Genomic DNA, 21605 nt, shown 5'->3' with positions numbered 1-21605 from the left:
TTATAATCTCGTGAATGGTCGCCTTGACCACGTCGGCCATCCAGATATCCTGAGCGACTCAAATCTCCAACTTAGCCACAACTGACGTAGTACCCCTGCCAATTACCCTCGCTACCGTCACACCTCACAAGAGATCTGGCAGAGAACCAAAGAAAATTCTGTTGTTGTTGTTGTTGTCGTCTTCAGTCCTGAGACTGGTTTGATGCAGCTCTCCATGCTACTCTATCCTGTGCAAGCTGCTCCCAGTACCTACTGCAACCTACATCCTTCTGAATCTGCTTAGTGTATTCATCTCTTGGTCTCCCTCTACGATTTTTACCCTCCACACTGCCCTCCAATACTAAATTGGTGATCCCTTGATGCCTCACAACATGTCCTACCAACCGATCCCTTCTTCTAGTCAAGTTGTGCCACAAACCTCTCTTCTCCCCAATCCTATTCAACACCTCCTCATTAGTTATGTGATCTACCCATCTAATCTTCAGCATTCTTCTGTAGCACCACATTTCGAAAGCTTCTATTCTCTTCTTGTCTAAACTATTTCTCGTCCATGTTTCACTTCCATACAAGGCTACACTCCATACAAATACTTTCAGAAACGACTTCCTGACACTTAAATCTAAACTCGATGTTAACAAATTTCTCTTCTTCAGAAACGCTTTCCTTGCCATTGCCAGTGTACATTTTATATCCTCTCTACTTCGACCATCATCAGTTATTTTGCTCCCCAAATAGCAAAACTCCTTTACTACTTTAAGTGTCTCATTTCCTAATCTAATACCCTCAGCATCACCCGACTTAATTCGACTACATTCCATTATCCTCGTTTTGCTTTTGTTGATGTTCATCTAATACCCTCCTTTCAAGACACTGTCCATTCCGTTCAACTGCTCTTCCAAGTCCGTTGCTGTCTCTGACAGAATTAGAATGTCATCGGCGAACCTCAAAGTTTTTACTTCTTCTCCATGGACTTGAATTCCTACTCCGAATTTTTCTTTTGTTTCCTTCACTGCTTGCTCAATATACAGATTGAATAACATCGGAGACAGGCTCCAACCCTGTCTCACTCCCTTCTCAACCATCTGCTCCCTTCCATACCCCTAGACTCTTATAACTGCCATCTGGTTTCTGTACATATTGTAAATAGCCTTTCGCTCCCTGTATTTGACCCCTGCCACCTTTAGAATTTGAAAGAGAGTATTCCAGTCAACATTGTCAAAAGCTTTCTCTAAGTCTACAAATGCTAGAAACGTAGGTTCGCCTTTCCTTAATCTAGCTTCTAAGATAAGTCGTAGGGTCTATATTGCCTCACGTCTTCCAATATTTCTATGGAATCCAAACTGATCTTCCCCTAGGTAGGCTTCTACTAATTTTTCCATTGGTCTGTAAAGAATTCGTGTTAGTATTTTGCAGCCGTGGCTTATTAAACTGATAGTTCGGTAATTTTCACATCTGTCAACACCTGCTTTCTTTGGGATTGGAATTATTATATTCTTCTTGAAGTCTGAGGGTATTTCGCCTGTCTCATACATCTTGCTCACCAGATGGTAGAGTTTTGTCAGGACTGGCTCTCCCAAGGCCGTCAGTAGTTCCAATGGAATGTTGTCTACTCCGGGGGCCTTGTTTCGACTCAGATCTTTCAGTGTTCTGTCAGACTCTTCACGCAGTATCGTATCTCCCATTTCATCTTCATCTACATCCTCTTCCATTTCCATAATATTGTCCACAAGTACATCGCCCCTGTATAGACCCTCTATATACTGCTTCCACCTTTCTGCTTTCCCTTCTTTTCTTAGAACTGGGTTTCCATCTTAGCTCTCGATGTTCATGCAAGTGGTTCTCTTTTCTCCAAAGGTCTCTTTAATTTTCCTGTAGGCAGCATCTATCTTACCCCTAGTGAGATAAGCCTCTACATCCTTACATTTGTCCTGTAGCCATCCCTGCTTAACCATTTTGCACTTCCTGTCGATCTCATTTTTGAGACGTTTGTATTCCTTTTTGCCTGCTTCATTTACTGCATTTTTATATTTTCTCTCTTCATCATTTAAATTCAATATTTCTTCTGTTACTCAAGGATTTCTACTAGCCCTCGTCTTTTTTCTTACTTGATCCTCTGCTGCCTTCACTATTTCATCCTTCAAAGTTACCCATTCTTCTTCTACTGTATTTCTTTCCCCCACTCCTGCCATTTGTTCCTTTACGCTCTCCCTGAAACTCTGTACAACCTCTGCTTTAGTCAGTTTATCCAGATCCCATCTCCTTAAATTCCCACCTTTTTGCAGTTTCTTCAGTTTTAATCTACAGTTCATATCCAATAGATTGTGGTCAGAGTCCACATCTGCCCCTGGAAATGTCTTACTATTTAAAACCTGGTTCCCATCCTGCTGGCTTGCTACCATCCCCACGTCGGCCTCAGAGAGTCGAACTGGCGACCCGCCGTGGACTGGAACGCTGCGTGTAGCTGGTGGTGTGACACGCGACGCCGTCCAGGAGAGCTGCCACACTTGAATGAATCTCGTTAGAAACCCACACCTATTTATATGCTGCTGTGTGCCTCCGTTTAGCCATGGGCCCCACTTCACATCACGTACTCATAACACACTAGGTTGGCCAGTGGGCTCCTTCTGCCTGTGATTTGGGACGTGCAAAACTGTGTAAGTAGGCTGTTTAGGTTTTTATGTTGGTAACGTCACCTAGCGCTCTGTATGAAAATCACTCACTGGCTGTGCTGTGTGCAGTCTGTGGCTGGTTGGCATTGTTGTAATATTCACCAGTGTAGTGTTGGGCAGTTGGATGTGAACAGCGCGTAGCGTTGCGCAGTTGGAGGTGAGCACTTGCCCGCGAAAGGCAAAGGTCCCGAGTTCGAGCCTCGGTCCGACACACAGTTTTAATCTGCCAGGAAGTTTCATATCAGCGCACATCTGCTGCAGAGTGAAAATCTCGTTCTGGTATCTCAGATATGCTTACTCTGTCTTTTAATTAAAGCCAGCACAAAGGAATAAATGTGCGAGTTCTAGCGGAACTTCTAATTATCTCTTCGTGTATATTGAGGAACAGCTCAGCAAGTATTGCACGCAAGTTCGTAATGACGGCCCTTTCTCTAGACAAATTGTCTGCCATGAGGCTGAGCAAAAGTCACATCGAATTCGCTTACTGTCTCAAGCCATGCTTCTGAAGGCACAAGTAAACTTCCCTTAGGAATCACGCACAACCAGCTGACAGAGTTTTCTCGTGAAACAGATATTAGCACTTCAGTAGGTGTGGCTAATGTTCTGTCGTACTGCCTGAACCGACGAGCTATATATCCGCCAAGGCACCGAAATCCCTCCACGGTACAGTGCAAACCCACGGATGCTGATGATCTCTCATAATTTTCTGCAGTCAGCTGTATATCCTCCATTTCTGCCCTTCAACCACTGACAGTGCTTCAGACATATCTGGAAAGCAACTGAATACTGCTGCAGTCACAAATGTTCCTTTTTCATCAGGTTCAAAAAAAGAAGCATTACATAGAGGACCGCCGAAAGCAATGGCACTTAAAAATAATAGCCTTATTCTATTTTTCATATCTACTGCAGTTGGGTGGTCGTAAAAATGTCCCAGGCTCCTTGCAGGAGAAAAAAGTCTTCCAGACAGTCGTAATTCCGCCCGGCAGTAAGTACATACACTACGTGATCAAAACTGTCCGGACACCCCCAAAAACATACGTTTTTGGTATTAGGTGCATTGCGCTGCCACCTACTGCCTCCATATCACCAACCTCAGTAGTCATTAGACATCGTGAGAGAGCGGAATGGGGCGCTCCGCGGAACTCACGGACTTCGAACGTGGTCAGATGATTGGGTGTCACTTGCGTCATACGTCTGTACGCGAGATTTCCACACTCCTAAACATCCCTAGCTCCACTGTTCCTGATGTGATAGTGAAGTGGGAACGTGAAGGGACAGGTACAGCACAAAAGCGTACAGGCCGACCTCATCTGTTGACTGACAGAGACCGCCGACGGTTGAAGAGGGTCGTAAATGTGTAATAGGCAGACATCTATTCAGACCATCAGACAGGAATTCCAGACTGCGTCAGGATCCACTGCAAGTACTGTGACAGTTAGGCGGCAGGTGAGCGGCTGCTCATAAGCCACACATCACGCCTGTAAATGCAAACGACGGCTCGCTTGGTGCAAGGAGCGTAGACATTGGACGACTGAACAGTACAAAAACGTTGTGTAGAGTGACGAATGATGGTACACAATGTGGCTATCCGATGGCAGGGTGTGGGTATGGCGAATGCCCGGTGAACGTCATCTGCCAGCGTGTGTAGTGCCAACAGTAAAATGCGGAGGCGGTGGTGTTATGGTGTGGTCGTGTTTTTCATGGAGGGGCTTGAACCCCTTGTTGTTTTGCGTGGCACTATCACAGCACAGGCCTATATTGATGTTTTAAGCAGCTTTTTGCTTGCCACTGTTAAAGAGCAATTCGGGGATGGCGATTGCATCTTTCAACACGATCGAGCACCTGTTCAAAATGCACGTCCTGTGGCAGAGCGGTTAGACGACAATAATATCCCTGCAATGGACTAGCTTGCACACAGTCCTGACCTGAATCCCATAGAATACCTTTGGGATGTTTTGGAACGCCGACTTCGTGCCAGGCCTCACCGACCGACATCGATACCTCTCCTCAGTGCAGCACTCCGTGAAGAATGGGCTGTCTTTCCCAAAGAAACGTTCCAGCACCTGATTGAACGTATGCCTGCTAGAGTGGAAGCTGTCATCAAGGCTAAGGATGGGCCAACACCATATTTATTTCCAGCATTATTGATGAAGTGCGCCACGAACTTGTAAGTCATTTTCAGTCAGGCGTCCGGATACTTTTGACCACATAGTGTATTTGACATCGTATTCTCTTAAGTCACAAAATAGACCTACAAGTACCCAGCCGCTGTGGCCGAGCGGTTCTAGGCGCTTGAGTCCGGAACCGAGCTGCTGCTACGGTCGCAGGTTCGAATCCTGCCTCTGGGCATGGATGTGTGTCATGTCCTTAGGTTAGTTAGCTTTAAGTAGTTCTAAGCCTAGGGGACTGATGACCTAAGATGTTAAGTCCCATAGTGCTGAGAGCCATTTGAACCATTTGAAGACCTACAAGTGACAGAATACATTTCGTGAATCCATTCTGAACAGGTAACAAATGTCTTGACGATCCAATGTGCATGCTCTCGCAGCATACGTACCCTGGAGAGCCAAAGAAAGTGGTAGAGCTGCCTAGTACCGTGTAGGGCCCCCGCAGGCACGCAGAAGTGCCGCAACATGACGTGGTATGGCACTCGAATACCAGTTTCTTTGGCCCTTCAGTGTACGGCAGGTGGGTCGGCTCGGACTGATGAACAGATTTGGCAGTGCTGCAAGTGCGAGACTTGCTGTGGTGTGTGGCAGGGACGCTGCTGGCGTACACGCTGGTGTCGACGTGCGTGCTCATCCTGCGCTACCAGCCGCACTCCACCAACCTGGTGGAGCTGCTGCCCCAGTCGCTGCGGACGCCCATCCGCGGCTCGCCCACCAAGGAGAACCTCAGCAACGGTCAGGTGAGTCCGGCCCACACCTCGCTCAGTAACCACTCAGCATGTCAGCCCGGTTGGCCGTGCGGTCTAGCGCGCGGCTTTCCGGGTGGGGAGCAGCGCCTGGTACCCGGCACGAATCCGCCCGGCGGACCTGTGTCGAGATCCGGTGAAACGGCCAGTCTGTGGATGGTTTTTAGGCGGTTTGTCATCTGCCTCGGCGAATGTGGGCTCGTTCCCCTTATTCCGCCTCAACTACACTATGTCGGCGATTGCTGCGCGAACAAGTTCTCCAGTACACGTACACCACCATTACTCTATCCGAGAGTGTGTGAGACGTTCCCTGGGGGGTCCACCGGGGGCCGAACCGCACAATAACCCTGGGTTCGGTGTGGGGCGGCGGAGGGGTGAAGTGGACTGCGGTAGTCGTCGTGGCGCTGTAGACCAGTGCGGCTGCGGCGGGGACGGAGCCTCTCCGGTTTACATACAATACAACCACTCAGCTCTCGTCCCTACCAAAGTAAAGACCGATCGATGTCTACATCTACATCTACATGGTTACTCTGCAATTCACACTTAAGTGCCTGGCAGAGGGTTCATCGAACCGTTTTCATACTACTTCTCTACCATTCCACTCTCGAATGGCGTGTGGGAAAAAGGAACACCTAAATCTTTCCGTTCGAGCTCTGATTTCTCTTATTTTATTATGATGATCTTTTCTCCGTACATAGGTGGGTGTCAACAAAATATTTTCGCCTTTGGAAAAGAAAGTCGGTGATTGAAATTTCGTAAATAGATCTCGCCGCAAAGAAAACCGCCTTTGTTTCAGTGACTGCCACCCCAACTCGCGTATCATATCAGTGACACTCTCAGCCCTATTGCGCGATAACACGAAACGGGCTGCCCTTTTTTGCACTTTTTCCGCGTCCTCCGTCAATACTACCTGGTAAGGATCCCACGCCGACCGTTGTGGTCGAGCGGTTCTAGGCACTTCAGTCCGGAACCGCGCTGCTGCTATGGTCGCAGGTTCGAATCCTCCCTCGGGCATTGATGTGTGTGATCTCCTTAGGTGTGTGATGACCTCAGATGTTAAGTCCCATAGTGCTCAGAGCCATTTTAACAATTTTTTGAAGGATCCCACACCGCGGAGCAATAGTCCAGCAGAGGACGGACAAGTGTAATGTAGGCTGTCTCTTTAGTGGGTTTGTCGCATCTTCTAACTGTTCTGCCAACAAAGCGCAGTCTTTGTTTTGCTTTCCCCACAATATTATTGGTCTTTCCAATTTAAGTTGGTCGTAATTGTATTTCCCACGTATTTAGTCGAATTGACAGCCCTTAGATTTGTGCGATGTATCGTATACCCAAAATTTATCGCATTTCTTTTAGTACCCATGTGGATGACCTCTCACTTTTCTTTGTTTAGCGCCAATTAGGCTACCACTTTTCACACCGTACAGAAATTCTGTCTAGATCATTTTGTAATTGAAGTTGATCGCGTGATCATTTTACTAGACGGTAAATTACAGCATCATCTGCAAACAATCTAAGGGGGCTGCTCAGATTATCACCTAGATCATTTATATAAATCAGGAACAGCAGAGGGCCTATGACACTACCTTGCGGAACGCCAGATATCACTTCTGTTCTACTCGATGATTTACTACAAACTGTGACCTCTCTGAGAGTAAATCACGAATCCAGTCACACAACTGAGACGATACTCCAAACGCACGCAATTTGATTAATAGTCGCTCGTGAGGAACGGTATCAAGACCCTTCTGGAAATCTAGGAAAGTGGAATCGATCTGGGATCCCTTGTCGACAGCACTTCATGAGAATAAAGAGCTAACTATGATATTTTCTGAATCGGTGTTGGTTATGTATCAATAAGTCATTTTCATCAAGGTGACTGATAATGTTGGAGTACAGTGTCCAAAATCCTGCTGCAAATTGAGGTCAGTGATACGGGTCTGTAATTCAATGGGTTACTCCTGTTTCCTGTCTTGAATATTGGTGTTACCTGTGTGGCGCAGTGGTCAGCACACGGGACTCGCATTCGGGAGGACGACGGTTCAAACCCCCCTCCGGCCACCCACATTTAGGTTCCCCGCGATTACCCTAAATCGCTGCAGGCAAATGCTGGGATGGTTCCTCTTAATTCGTGAGGCGATCTGCAGTCCGTCCACCGCGCACTCAGTGAGACTATCGCGTCTCTGGCAAAGTGTGATGCATTTGTAACAGCTCTAGCTGTTACGAAATGCAACTGCCCACCGCAGCTAGCGATAGCGGCGTTAAGATAACCTGTCCACACTCTTACGGAGTTTCTCTCAAATCTGGCCTTTTGCAGACCTAAACACCAAATGAATACTGTTGCTATTTGCGTGTACGATGTATGAAATCACGGCTGCACTACAGTCTGCTCCAAATTTTGGATCACGAAGACGCGGCCGACTGTACTTTATTTATTTATTTATTTATTTATTTATGCATTTATTTTACCTGGCAAGATTAGGGCCTTCAGGCCCTCTCTTACACCTAACCAGGCATACTCAGATTCAACAAATTTCAGTGTCTACAGAAAATTAGGACATATAACATGTTATACAGTATTAATGTTAAAGAAAAAAAATAGAGATTATAAAAGTAGTACAATGATAATTATAACAATCAAAAAATAATTATAACAATCGAGAATAATAAAAATAATAATAATAATGATAATAATAATAATAATAATGACTATGTATATGAAAGTAAACATATTTTTCTTTTATGAGTGTCAGTCCTATTGCTAGTTGGGAATTTTCTCGTTATATTCTTACAGCTTGTGAGTTATTCTCATCAAGCAGAGACATAAGACGATGGAATGGGGTGAAAGTGATATAGAAGAGGTAGATAGGTTAGAGGAAGAGAAATAGAATGGTAAAATTCGAAGCTATGATGGAGAGGAGAAAGAAAAAGATGAGGTGGGGCACAACAATGGTGGCTATAGCGTCCCTAATATGTAAGTCTTGAGTTCCCTCTTGAATGTTGAGTGGTTTTGGATAAGACACAGATCACAGGGGAGCACGTTCCATAGTCGTATGGCTGAGATGGAGAATGACACGGAGAAAGATTTTGTGTTATGTGAAGGTACAGCCAAGATGCTAGACGTATCCGATCTGGTACTGCGGTTGTAGAATGATGATAGGTGTTTAATGTGAGAAGATAAGTATTGGGGGCACCAGTGGCTAAGAAATCGGTGAAGTAAGCACATCGTGTGGAGATCGCGTGCCTTATGTGGGCGTATCCAACCTAGCTGGGAGTATGAAGGACTGATATGATCATTGTTGTTGTTGTTGTGGTCTTCAGTCCTGAGACTGGTTTGATGCAGCTCTCCATGCTACTCTATCCTGTGCAAGCTTTTTCATCTCCCAGTACCTACTGCAACCTACATCCTTCTGAATCTGCTTAGTGTATTCATCTCGTGGTCTCCCTCTACGATTTTTACCCTCCACGCTGCCCTGCAATACTAAATTGGTGATCCCTTGATGCCTCAGAACATGCCCTACCAACCGATCCCTTCTTCTGGTCAAGTTGTGCCACAAACTTCTCTTCTCCCCAATCCTATTCAATACTTCCTCATTAGTTACATGATCTACCCATCTAATCTTCAGCATTCTTCTGTAGCACCACATTTCGAAAGCTTCTATTCTCTTCTTGTCTAAACTATTTATCGTCCATGTTTCACTTCCATACATGGCTACACTCCATACGAATACTTTCAGAAATGACTTCCTGACACTTAAATCAATACTGGATGTTAACAAATTTCTCTTCTTCAGAAACGCTTTCCTTGCCATTGCCAGTCTACATTTTATATCCTCTCTACTTCGACCATCATCAGTTATTTTGCTCCCCAAATAGCAAAACTCCTTTACTACTTTAAGTGCCTCATTTCCTAATCTAATTCCCTCAGCATCACCCGACTTAATTAGACTACATTCCATTATCCTTGTTTTGCTTTTGTTGATGTTCATCTTATATCCTCCTTTCAAGACACTGTCCATTCCATTCAACTGCTCTTCCAAGTCCTTTGCTGTCTCTGACAGAATTACAATGTCATCGGCGAACCTCAAAGTTTTTATTTCTTCTCCATGAATTTTAATACCTACTCCGAATTTTTCTTTTGTTTCCTTTACTGCTTGCTCAATATACAGATTGAACAACATCGGGGAGAGGCTACAACCCTGTCTTACTCCCTTCCCAACCACTGCTTCCCTTTCATGTCCCTCGACTCTTATAACTGCCATCTGGTTTCTGTACAAATTGTAAATAGCCTTTCGCTCCCTGTATTTTACCCCTGCCACCTTTAGAATTTGAAAGAGAGTATTCCAGTCAACATTGTCAAAAGCTTTCTCTAAGTCTACAAATGCTAGAAATGTAGGTTTGCCTTTCCTTAATCTTTCTTCTAAGATAAGTCGTAAGGTCAGTATTGCCTCACGTGTTCCAGTGTTTCTACGGAATCCAAACTGATCTTCCCCGAGGTTGGCTTCTACTAGTTTTTCCATTCGTCTGTAAAGAATTCGTGTTAGTATTTTGCAGCTGTGACTTATTAAGCTGATAGTTCGGTAATTCTCACATCTGTCAACACCTGCTTTCTTTGGGATTGGGATTATTATATTCTTCTTGAAGTCTGAGGGTATTTCGCCTGTTTCATACATCTTGCTCACCAGATGGTAGAGTTTTGTCAGGACTGGCTCTCCCACGGCCGTCAGTAGTTCCAATGGAATATTGTCTACTCCGGGGGCCTTGTTTCGACTCAGGTCTTTCAGTGCTCTGTCAAACTCTTCACGCAGTATCATATCTCCCTTTTCATCTTCATCTACATCCTCTTCCATTTCCATAATATTGTCCTCAAGTACATCGCCCTTGTATAGACCCTCTATATACTCCTTCCACCTTTCTGCTTTCCCTTCTTTGCTTAGCACTGGGTTTTTATCTGAGCTCTTGATATTCATACAAGTCGTTCTCTTATCTCCAAAGGTCTCTTTAATTTTCCTGTAGGCGGTATCTATCTTACCCCTTGTGAGATAGGCCTCTACATCCTTACATTTGTCCTCTAGCCATCCCTGCTTAGCCATTTTGCACTTCCTGTCGATCTCATTTTTGAGACGTTTGTATTCCTTTTTGCCTGCTTCATTTACTGCGTTTTTGTATTTTCTCCTTTCATCAATTAAATTCAATATTTCTTCTGTTACCCAAGGATTTCTACTAGCCCTCGTCTTGTTACCTACTTGATCCTCTGCTGCCTTCACTACTTCATCCCTCAAAGCTACCCATTCTTCTTCTACTGTATTTATTTCCCCCATTCCTGCCAATTGCTCCCTTATGCTCTCCCTGAATCTCTGTACCACCTCTGGTTCTTTTAGTTTATCCAGGTCCCATCTCCTTAAATTCCCACCTTTTTGCAGTTTCTTCAGTTTTAATCTACAGGTCATAACCAATAGATTGTGGTCAGAGTCCACATCTGCCCCTGGAAATGTCTTACAATTTAAAACCTGGTTCCTAAATCTCTGTCTTACCATTATATAATCTATCTGATACCTTTTAGTATCTCCAGGGTTCTTCCATGTATACAACCTTCTTTCATGATTCTTAAACCAAGTGTTAGTTATGATTATGTTGTGCTCTGTGCAAAATTCTACCAGGCGGCTTCCTCTTTCATTTCTGTCCCCCAATCCATATTCACCTACTATGTTTCCTTCTCTCCCTTTTCCTACACTCGAATTCCAGTCACCCATGACTATTAAATTTTCGTCTCCCTTCACAATCTGAATAATTTCTTTTATTTCATCATACATTTCTTCAATTTCTTCGTCATCTGCAGAGCTAGTTGGCATATAAACTTGTACTACTGTAGTAGGTGTGGGCTTCGTATCTATCTTGGCCACAATAATGCGTTCACTATGCTGTTTGTAGTAGCTTACCCGCATTCCTATTTTCCTATTCATTATTAAACCTACTCCTGCATTCCCCCTATTTGATTTTGTGTTTATAACCCTGTAGTCACCTGACCAGAAGTCTTGTTCCTCCTGCCACCGAACTTCACTAATTCCCACTATATCTAACTTCAACCTATCCATTTCCCTTTTTAAATTTTCTAACCTACCTGCCCGATTAAGGGATCTGACATTCCACGCTCCGATCCATAGAACACCAGTTTTCTTTCTCCTGATAACGACATCCTCTTGAGTAGTCCCCGCCCGGAGATCCGAATGGGGGACTATTTTACCTCCGGAATATTTTACCCAGAGGACGCCATATGATCATACAACCGTATATTGCATACGTATCTAACACAAGCATTCATCACTAGCTCGAGGCATCTCGAATTTTCATTATTTGTGCCATGTTTAACTACATCACAGTAGTAAAGATTAGGCAAGACTAGTGTTTGGACTAATTTTTGTTTAACATGGGTTGGAAATATTTTTCTAAATTTTTGAATTGCATGTAGGGAGGAGAGCGATTTCCGGCAAGCTGTGACTGTTTGTTCTTCCCAGTTTAGGTGTTCATCCAAGATTATTCCAAGGTCTTTTACTGTTTTTTGGTATGGTAGTTGGGTACCATTGAGGAGTATTTGAGGGACTGTTTCGCGAAAGTACCGACTGATTAGCTTTGGATGAGATATAAGTATGACCTGGGATTTCTTGGGGTTTAGTTTCAGACCTAGGTTCTGTGCCTATCGAGAAACAGAGCAAAGATCTGCGTTCATACTCGCTACTGCGTCAGCAATGTTCTTGGGGCTTGCACTTATGTACAGTTGGATGTCGTCGGCATATAGATGGTAGTTGCTTCGCAGCCCCACCGTTACTTCCTCAAGGAGACGCCGTACGAATGGGAAAAACCGACTGGTTAAAACCGACACCGGTATTTTAGTTCTGAATAACCGGTATTTTGGGGTATTTATCTGCTCTCTGTTGCGGCAGGCATTTATGTTTTACTAATAACCTTGTAACCTCCCAACAGTAAAATGAAATAAATAATTATATCATTGGCATTCAGTATAACCTCCTCACAAAAAAATTCCGTAACCTCCCAACAGTAAAAACAATATAATTATTTATTTCATTCACATTCAGCGTAACCTTCCAACAGTTTGTTATTCCGTAACCTAGGAATAATAAAAATGTGACTCACTTATAACCTTTCAATAATTGACTGTGAATTTAAACTGGTAAATTTTGGACGTCTGCAGCGCTGCGTCATGGCCCTGAAAGATCATTCTGAATAAAAAATGAAAATTCTTACCTCAATGAAGTCGCCGGATAACGCGTATATATCTGCTCCTATAAGAAATTTTTCTGGCACAGCCCAGTGCGATGCTGGCCGATAGATTTGTCATGTATAAAAGGAAACAACTGATTTTTCTTTACAATAATCGGGATGACCATGGATTGGAGGAATTGCTAAATTCTTTAAACTGAGATGAATGATTGTCAAAAGTTAATTTTTATAAAAAATATTATTACTAAGAGATTTTTTTAAACATTTACATGGGACTTGATATAACAATACTACATATGCGCGAGGCTGCTTTCACCTTATACTACAACGCTCAGGCTCCGCCATCGCTTTCCACGACCGGCCCAGCCAACTCGATACACCAGACTGCTCGCTAGCAACTACTTACTCCTACTGACACACAGTCCCTACTGCAGCCAACACTGCTCTTTGGTCTGAGATTCTCTTATAGCTTACATATTGCAGGCAGCGCGTGAGCAATCCATGGAGGTAAGAATAAGGGGAGATGGCGCTACGTATCCCAGCCGTACTACGTTTTGAAGCCATGGGGGCGTGGCTCGCTGCCATGACACTCTGACCGAAACACTGCCAGTGTGCTATAGCGCTGCGTGTATTACAGTCGCTAATTGCACCATATACGCATGTAACGTCATCAGATTGTTTGTTTCAAAGTTTTTGTTTAAAATAAAATCTCTTAAAGGCGAAATTCCGCGTTTCTTCTGATTAAAAATAGTTTTTAATGTAATATTACGAATAGCTAGCCTTCAATGTAAACGATACAATTTTGTTAATTCACTAATAATCGTGTATCACAAACTAAATAATACAAACTGAAAACTAAGTTAGCTATACTCTCCCTCCAAAGCCCCATAAATACATCTTGTTTGTAATACGTACTGGGACATTTCAGTTACGTTACACTGCTGGAGAACACTGTTCATTACCACCAATATTTACTGAAATACGGTACATAGAATGGCAAATCTACACAGTGTCCTGTTTGGGCCTATACTTTACGCCAGTTAATGTAGTGTTAGCTTTTAATTTGGTACATGATGGAGACAAAGTGAGTTACTCAACACTTCGATTATCGACGATACGTACGTATTATACTGAAACGTGAACTTGAAAACTAAGAATTTAATTCTTTGAATTAACATACCTTTTGCAAATGTTTTGGGTGTGTAGGGAAAACTGATGGTACAGCATTTTCTCGGAGCCTTACTGTTGAAAGGGAAGTTCGGTCTATGTCCTCTTCTCGGAAATGCTGAGAACATATAGTGCTCCATTTAGACGCACGCCAATTCTTCCTCCTCACGGCATTCTCCCACAGAGCTTTCCGACTTTCATTTTTAGGAAATCTAAAATCATACAGGAGAAAATCACGCTATAGTACAAGTACCGATGTAGCACACGTTCATTCACAATGAAGTTGTAAAATCACACTTAACGAGACAACTTATACATGAAATGTTATTCCCTTCGATTTCGCATCACAATCAGAACGGTTCGTACATCCGAACAGCACACAAGTCACCATAATAGCGCAAAATCCTTCCAAAAGCGAGCTTACAGCAGCAATGTTTTGGTCGGATTGAGATGGCTACCCTCGCCTTCACATAGCTTCACAGCTGTGACGTCACGGCGTCTCCCTCTATTCTTACCTCCATGGAGCAGTCCATCGAAATTACATGTGCTCGAGTGCGCTAGCAACAAATTCCTTAAACATGGACCTCTTACAACCTAGTAAGAAAACCGAAATATCAATTAGCCAAAGCAACAATGCTAAAAGTTTTCATTTTGAATTCAAACTTTGTCACAAAGGGAGTGACTTTTATTTGTAAAATTTGCGTCGGTTTGAAATATTGCGTTATTATAAAAAATGGGCTATTTTATTAACAACGCCGACAGAAACGAGCAACAAAAAGATGCCATAAGAACTGGTACAGAATTGCTGAGACATTAATGTTCCTGTTGCCATATGTCTCGTTGTTCTTCACAGGAATACAGTGCCGCTATGCTTACTGTGTGACTAAATCGTAGGTGACGTGTGTGTGCTCCGAAGAAGCGAAGCTTACGTGTGAATGCCTCTGACGTGTGGTGGAGACAAACAGCAAGACCTATACGTGTGTGTAATACATTGGGGCAGTGAAGGGCGAGCGACGTTTGTGTGCGTGAACCGACAGCCATAGCTCTGCCCGTCAACCGACAAACGGCAACAGGGCAATCCCACAGCCAGTCAGAGCCCGTGGTGCCAAGTTTCCGTAGTTTAAAAATGGTTTGTCGTCGACGTACACAACATTAGTAATTTTATATCCTACTGGCAACAGCTATCCAGGGTTAACATTTCGTGACACAATGTTAAAAAATATATCGGCTCAACCACTTGTTTATAGTGTAAAACACTAAGATTTACGCGTTTCGGAAATCAAGCTTCCATCGTGAGAATAATAAAAAGTAAAAGAACCTGTTAAAACTCGCTAAAATGGAACATGCACCAGGCACAATAAAACTGATAATAAAATTAAAACACCGTGGCTGCTTCCCTTGTTGCAGCCGTGTCTTCCAAGGTGCATCTCCACATAGCCGTCAAAATATAAAAAAACTCTAAAATGGTGTCGCCTATGGTGTTCAACATCTAACCACATGGCTCTCTCCTCTATCGTCGTAAACCGCCCGTGCGTCTTCGTCGATACCACACACCACGTAGCCAAACACGACACTGAAACGCGAGTGAGCTCACGCGCAAGTAAACAAGGAAGTCACAGATGTCTATACAAACAGATAACCTATACATAACGTACTTTAAACATAGCGATGCTTTCCGGTTTAATAATTTCGAAAAGTCAGCTGTAGCCACGCATATTTGGGAAACGGGACACCCCATGTTGGGAATAGATCAGGATCTCGTAATTTTACATAGACAGGACAAAGGCAAAAAGCTGGATCTACTACAACAGCTGGAAATTACGATACATAGCATGGATAATCAGAACACACTGAATGGGCAGCTAACTGGTGATACAAATAATTTTTTCAAACATTTCACTGGTTTCTTTTAGTAACTACATTTTTAGCAATTAGCAGGATACCATCATTTTATGAGGTCCTTGGAACATGTATACGTATCTGTTTGTATAGACATCTGTGACTTCCTTGTTTACTTGCGCGTGAGCTCACTCGCGTTTCAGTGTCGTGTTTGGCTACGTGGTGTGTGGTATCAACGAAGACGCACGGGTGGTTTACGACGATAGAGGAGAGAGCCATGTGGTTAGATGTTGAACACCATAGGCGACATCATTTTAGAGTTTTTTTGTATTTTGACGACTATGTGGAGATGCACCTTGGAAGACACGGCCGGCCGGCCGAAGTGGCCGTGCGGTTAAAGGCGCTGCAGTCTGGAACCGCAAGACCGCTACGGTCGCAGGTTCGAATCCTGCCTCGGGCATGGATGTTTGTGATGTCCTTAGGTTAGTTAGGTTTAAGTAGTTCTAAGTTCTAGGGGACTAATGACCTCAGCAGTTGAGTCCCATAGTGCTCAGAGCCAAGACACGGCTGCAACAAGGGAAGTAGCCACGGTGTTTTAATTTTATTATCAGTTTTATTGTGCCTGGTGCATGTTCCATTTTAGCGAGTTTTAACATGTTCTTTTACTTTTTATTATTCTCATGATGGAAGCTTGACTTCCGAAACGCGTCAATCTTAGTGTTTTACACTATAAACAAATGGTTGAGCCGATATCTTTTTTAACACTGACATTCACAACCACGACCTCTCATCCAGTATGGATAAAATCAAAGCTCGTGACACAATTGTTTGTCCACCTGTATATGTGCAGTGTGCAACACATGGCCGCCTCCTGGTCCATTCGGCAGTTTCGCGCTCTCGTCGCCGGACATCCATTGGATTGCAGAGTGGCACCAACCCTAGTCTCGAAATATTTTTACGAAGTGGCACCACAGTGAAATACAATCCTTCATTTTCTTTAAAGGATTGAAGATTTGTCTACCATTTCTATGAAACGATAAAAGAGGAAGGAAATTGTGTTAACAGTAATAAATTGAAAATTTAACAACAATTCATTCATAATACACAATAAAAATAGAAAGTATCTGATCTACTCTCTGTGCCTACATAATTTGCATTTATCTGTTTATAGTCCTCGAAAACCGAGAAATTCCCATGAAAAATATTCTACAACCACAGTTTTCACCCTTTAACACTGACTATTCGTAATGGCCAAATAGTAGTACGAACTCTGATTACCAGATGACTTTTGAACAGAGTTTCCAAAAAATTACACTCATGCTCATAAATTAAGGATAATTGCAGAATGTGGTGGGTGCCACACAACGTGGCACTACACACAACTGGCGCTAATAGCGTAGGCACATAGGGAACACACACGACACAGACCTGTAGGTCCACGGTATTGGTGATAAGTTGAGAAAACCGTCCCAAACACGTGTGCTACAAAACGCCCCTGTTCCCTGCGCATGTACCCCGACATCAGTATGGGATATGACCGCCATGCACACGTACACAGGCCGCACAACGGGTTGGCATACTCTGGATCAGGTGGTCGAGCAGCTGCTGGGGTATAGCCTCCCATTCTTGTACCAGTGCCTGTCGGAGCTCCTGAAGTGTCCTAGGGTTTTGAAGACGTGCAGCGATACGTCGACAGAGAGCATCCCAGACGTGCTCGATGGGGTTTAGGTCTGGATAACAGGCAGGCCACTCCATTCGCTTGGTACCTTCTGTTTCGAGGTACTCCTTCACGATGGCAGCTCGGTAGGGCCGTGCGTTATCATCCATCAGGAGGAAGGTGGGACCCACTGCATCCCTGAAAAGGCGGACATACTGGTGCAAAATGACGTCCCGATCCACTAACCTGTTACAGTTGCTCTGTCAAAGACATGCAGGGGTGTACGTGCACCAATCATAATCCCACCCAACACCATCAAACCACGACCTCCATACAGGACCCTTTCAAGGACATTAAGAGGTTGGTATGTGGTTCCTGGTTCACACCAGATGAAAACCCGGTGAGAATCACTCTTCAGAGTATACCTGGACTCGTCTGTTAACATAGCCTGGGGCCACTGTTCCAATGACGATGTACTGTGTTCTTGACAGCAGGCTTTAGGGTCCCGAGCGAGGCTACCTGCAGTACTCCGTGGCCGTCTGCGGGCACTGATGGTGAGATATCGGTCTTCTTGTGGTGCTGTACACCGTGGACGTCCCGTACTGTAGCGCCTGGACACGTTTCCTGTCTGCTGGAATAGTTGCCATAATCTTGAGACCACACTCTGTGGCACACGGAGGGCCCGTGCTACGACCTGCTGTGTTTGACCAGCCTCCAGTCGCCCTAGTATTCTACCCCTCATAACGTCATCAATATGTGTTCTTTGAGCCATTTTCAACACACAGTCACCATTGGCACGTCTGAAAACGTCTGCACACTTATTCGCTGGACCGTACTCTGACATGCACCAACACACCTCTGCGTATGTGGACTGCTGCCAGCACCACCGTGCGACGACCGCAGGTCAGATGCACCGCACGGTCAGACCCCGAGGTGATTTAAACCCGCAAACCGCCCACCTGAGCGTTGTTTCACCGTGTATCAGCATTATCCTTAATGTATGAGCATGGGTGCAGAATCAATAGCAGAATACTGTGGATTTTTTTTTGTAGTGTTCAGCCACTGATCACTTTTCCAGAAAAGCAGCAAATGGTTTTATTTGCGTGTTTAATTTTATATTTGGAATGTATCTACCTTGTAACTGCGAGAGTCAAAATTCTTCCATCTTTGTTCAACTTCTACGTTTATTACAGGAAAACCGAAAATCAGTTATTTAAGATACCGGTTATTTTGAGTGGTTTTAATAGTCAATTTAAACTGGCGCTGAAAAGCCAGCATAACCGAAAACCTCTTGTTTCGGAGATAACTGCCATCCCTTAGACGCCATAGTTCATGGGAGTGATTTCTGACAATACTTACGATGATTCGTCGACTCAAAGTGTCATGGTATGAAAATTGTTTCACTGTTTACACAGGTAATTAAGAATATATAACATTTTTAATTTTCTTGATACATTAATTGCTAAATGCACCTGCATTAAAATCTGTATAAATGCGTATGATTTAACATTTGCTATTCTTCCTCTTCTTCTTCCTGAAACGCTTCTGCTTATGCATGTCATAAACTGAGCCAAGCCTCCTTTCTCTCACAGTCCATCATTTAGCATCTTCTCCCTTTGCAGTCCTCTAGGTTCATATCGTCCTTCACCTGGTCTCTTCATCTTGTTTGTGGTCTTCCAACTGGTCTTCTTCCAGATTCTGACCATTCTAAGGATGTTCTAGGTAGCCTTTTCTGGCCCCATTCTTTGTCTCCATAGTTCCCTGTAGTCGCCGGCCTTTGTGGCTGAGCGGTTCTAGGCGCTTCAGTCTGGAACCGCGCGACCGCTACGGTCGCAGGTTCGAATTCTGCCTCGGGCACGGATGTGTGTGATGTCACTAGGTTAGTTAGGTGCAAATGTTCTCTTTACGGATGAGGCTTCATTCCAACGTGATCAAATTGTAAATTTTCACAATCAACATGTGTGGGCTGACGAGAATCCGCACGCAATTGTGCAATCACGTCATCAACACAGATTTTCTGTGAACGTTTGGGCAGGCATTGTTGGTGACGTCTCGATTGGGCCCCACGTTCTTCCTCCTACGCTCAATGGAGCACGTTATCATGATTTCATACGGGATACTCTACCTGTGCTGCTAGAACATGTGCCTTTACAAGTACGACACAAGATGTGGTTCATGCACGATGGAGCTCCTGCACATTTCAGTCGAAGTGTTCGTACGCTTCTCAACAACAGATTCGGTGACTGACGGATTGGTAGAGGCGGACCAATTCAGTGGCCTCCACGCTCTCCTGACCTCAACCCTCTTGACTTTCATTTATGGGGGCATTTGAAAGCTCTTGTCTACGCAACCCTGGTACCAAATGTAGAGACTCTTCGTGCTCGTATTGTGTACGGCTGTGATACAATATGGCATTCTCCAGGGCTGCATCAGCGCATCAGGGATTCCGTGCGACGGATGGTGGATGCACGTATCCTCGCTAACGGAGGACATTTTGAACATTTCCTGTAACAAAGTGTTTGAAGTCACGCTGGTACGTTCTGTTGCTGTGTGTTTCCATTCCATGATTAATGTGATTTGAAGAAAAGTAATAAAACGAGCTGTAACATGGAAAGTAAGCGTTTCCGGACACATGTCCACATAACATATTTTCTTTCTTTGTTTCCTGAAAGTTTGGCCGCACCTTTTTGTAACACCCTGTATACGGTAGACAAGGCCACTAGTGTGATGTCTCCAGTTTGTTGCAGAGCCCTTATTTCTTGTGAGGCCCATTCTCACAGCACCCCTATGTATGTATGTTGACCCCATGTCTGATGCTCCCGCATCAACCTCGTGATCGCATAATGCCACTCCGTGCTGAGATGCAGGCCGCCATCTTTTTTGATGGTGTTGTTGGAGATTTTTAGGATTCTCTACCGCAACTGGTAAAACAGAACCCTTATCAAATAACTTTGTTGTTTGCCTGTCTGTCTGTCAGACAACTGTGCGGTTATGAGCACCTGTACAAATTGCCAACATTTTCGCAGTCCATTCTTCCACTTGCACGAATGATGATGAAATGATGAGGACAACACAAACACCCAGTCATCTCGAGGCAGGTGAAAATCCCTGACCCCGCCGGGAATCGAACCCGGGAAGCGAGAATGCTACCGCGAGACCACAAGCTGTGGACTGTCTGTCTGGGAGTCAACCTGCGCACATATGTGGCGATGCTGTGAGTACCAGTGACATCACAGCCAGCAGTTAAAGTACATAAGGCCATATCAGCCAGAGGCGTACAAATTCCCCTTCCAGCATGCCTGCCCGTATCACTGTGCCACAACCATTAAACCAGCTCAACCTACCGGAATGGAAACTACTTTACAGTGGTTAAAGCAGGCCAACTTGGGTTTCCACTAGCCACGAAAGGTTCAAGGGACGTGTTCCGCCTGCTGAATCACACAACAGGTTGTGCTGTCACTCCGGTGTTAGTAGAGATTAGCCATGTATATGTGCAGGAAGTTTCACTGCAGCCCATGTATGTAACTATAGGAGTAGCAAAACTAAGAAACCAAACTTAAAGGAGGTTGAGGAGAAATTAAGGATTTGGGACTATATACCATTCACGAAACAGAGCCCAAGTCGAACATGGGAAAAGTTGTCGCATTTTGTATGAGACAGTTTCAAATAATTTGATAGTTGCCTTGCAATGCTTTGGGAACTCCGAGTATGTTACGAAATGTTTGTAAATTTGATCAGCAACTTCCTCAATCTATAAATATTTTGAGAGAGGACAAGGCTTAATGGTTGACAAGTGTGTGAAAATGTTTGCTAATAACTTAAGGCTATTTACCAGTACATAGACTTTCTAAGTTTAGTGCAGGCATTGACTGAAAAAGGAAAAACAGTTTGCTCAGTAAAAACGACATTCTCAGGGAATGCAACATAATCTTAGTATGAAAGAAAAGCTCCTTCTTTCGGATATGTACCTCTTACATTAGCATAATATGAAAAAATGAACTTCTTGTTTGATAAGATGTAATTGGGTAGTTTAGAATGAACTATTTTAGTAACTTCGAATCAATTCAGAAAACAGATAGTGCACATTCTGGAAAAACTGGTTGGAATTGGTATACCTGGAATG

At 44.0% G+C, this 21605-nt stretch overlaps 1 protein-coding gene across 1 annotated transcript in view; it reads left to right on the top strand.

Moving 5' to 3' along the window:
• The window catches only part of LOC124553832 (probable cationic amino acid transporter), a 673643-nt gene that overhangs the window by 591363 nt on the left and 60675 nt on the right, over nucleotides 1–21605 (top strand). The window contains exon 9 of the mRNA XM_047127822.1: nucleotides 5429–5577. Coding sequence (XP_046983778.1) covers nucleotides 5429–5577 — 149 coding nt within the window. The remainder of the gene's footprint in view (nucleotides 1–5428; nucleotides 5578–21605) is intronic.

Source organism: Schistocerca americana, chromosome 11 (assembly GCF_021461395.2).
Source record: "Schistocerca americana isolate TAMUIC-IGC-003095 chromosome 11, iqSchAmer2.1, whole genome shotgun sequence".
NCBI lineage: Eukaryota > Metazoa > Arthropoda > Insecta > Orthoptera > Acrididae > Schistocerca > Schistocerca americana.
The sequence above is the reverse complement of the archived record's forward strand: the minus strand, read 5'-3'. Positions and strand labels throughout refer to the sequence as shown.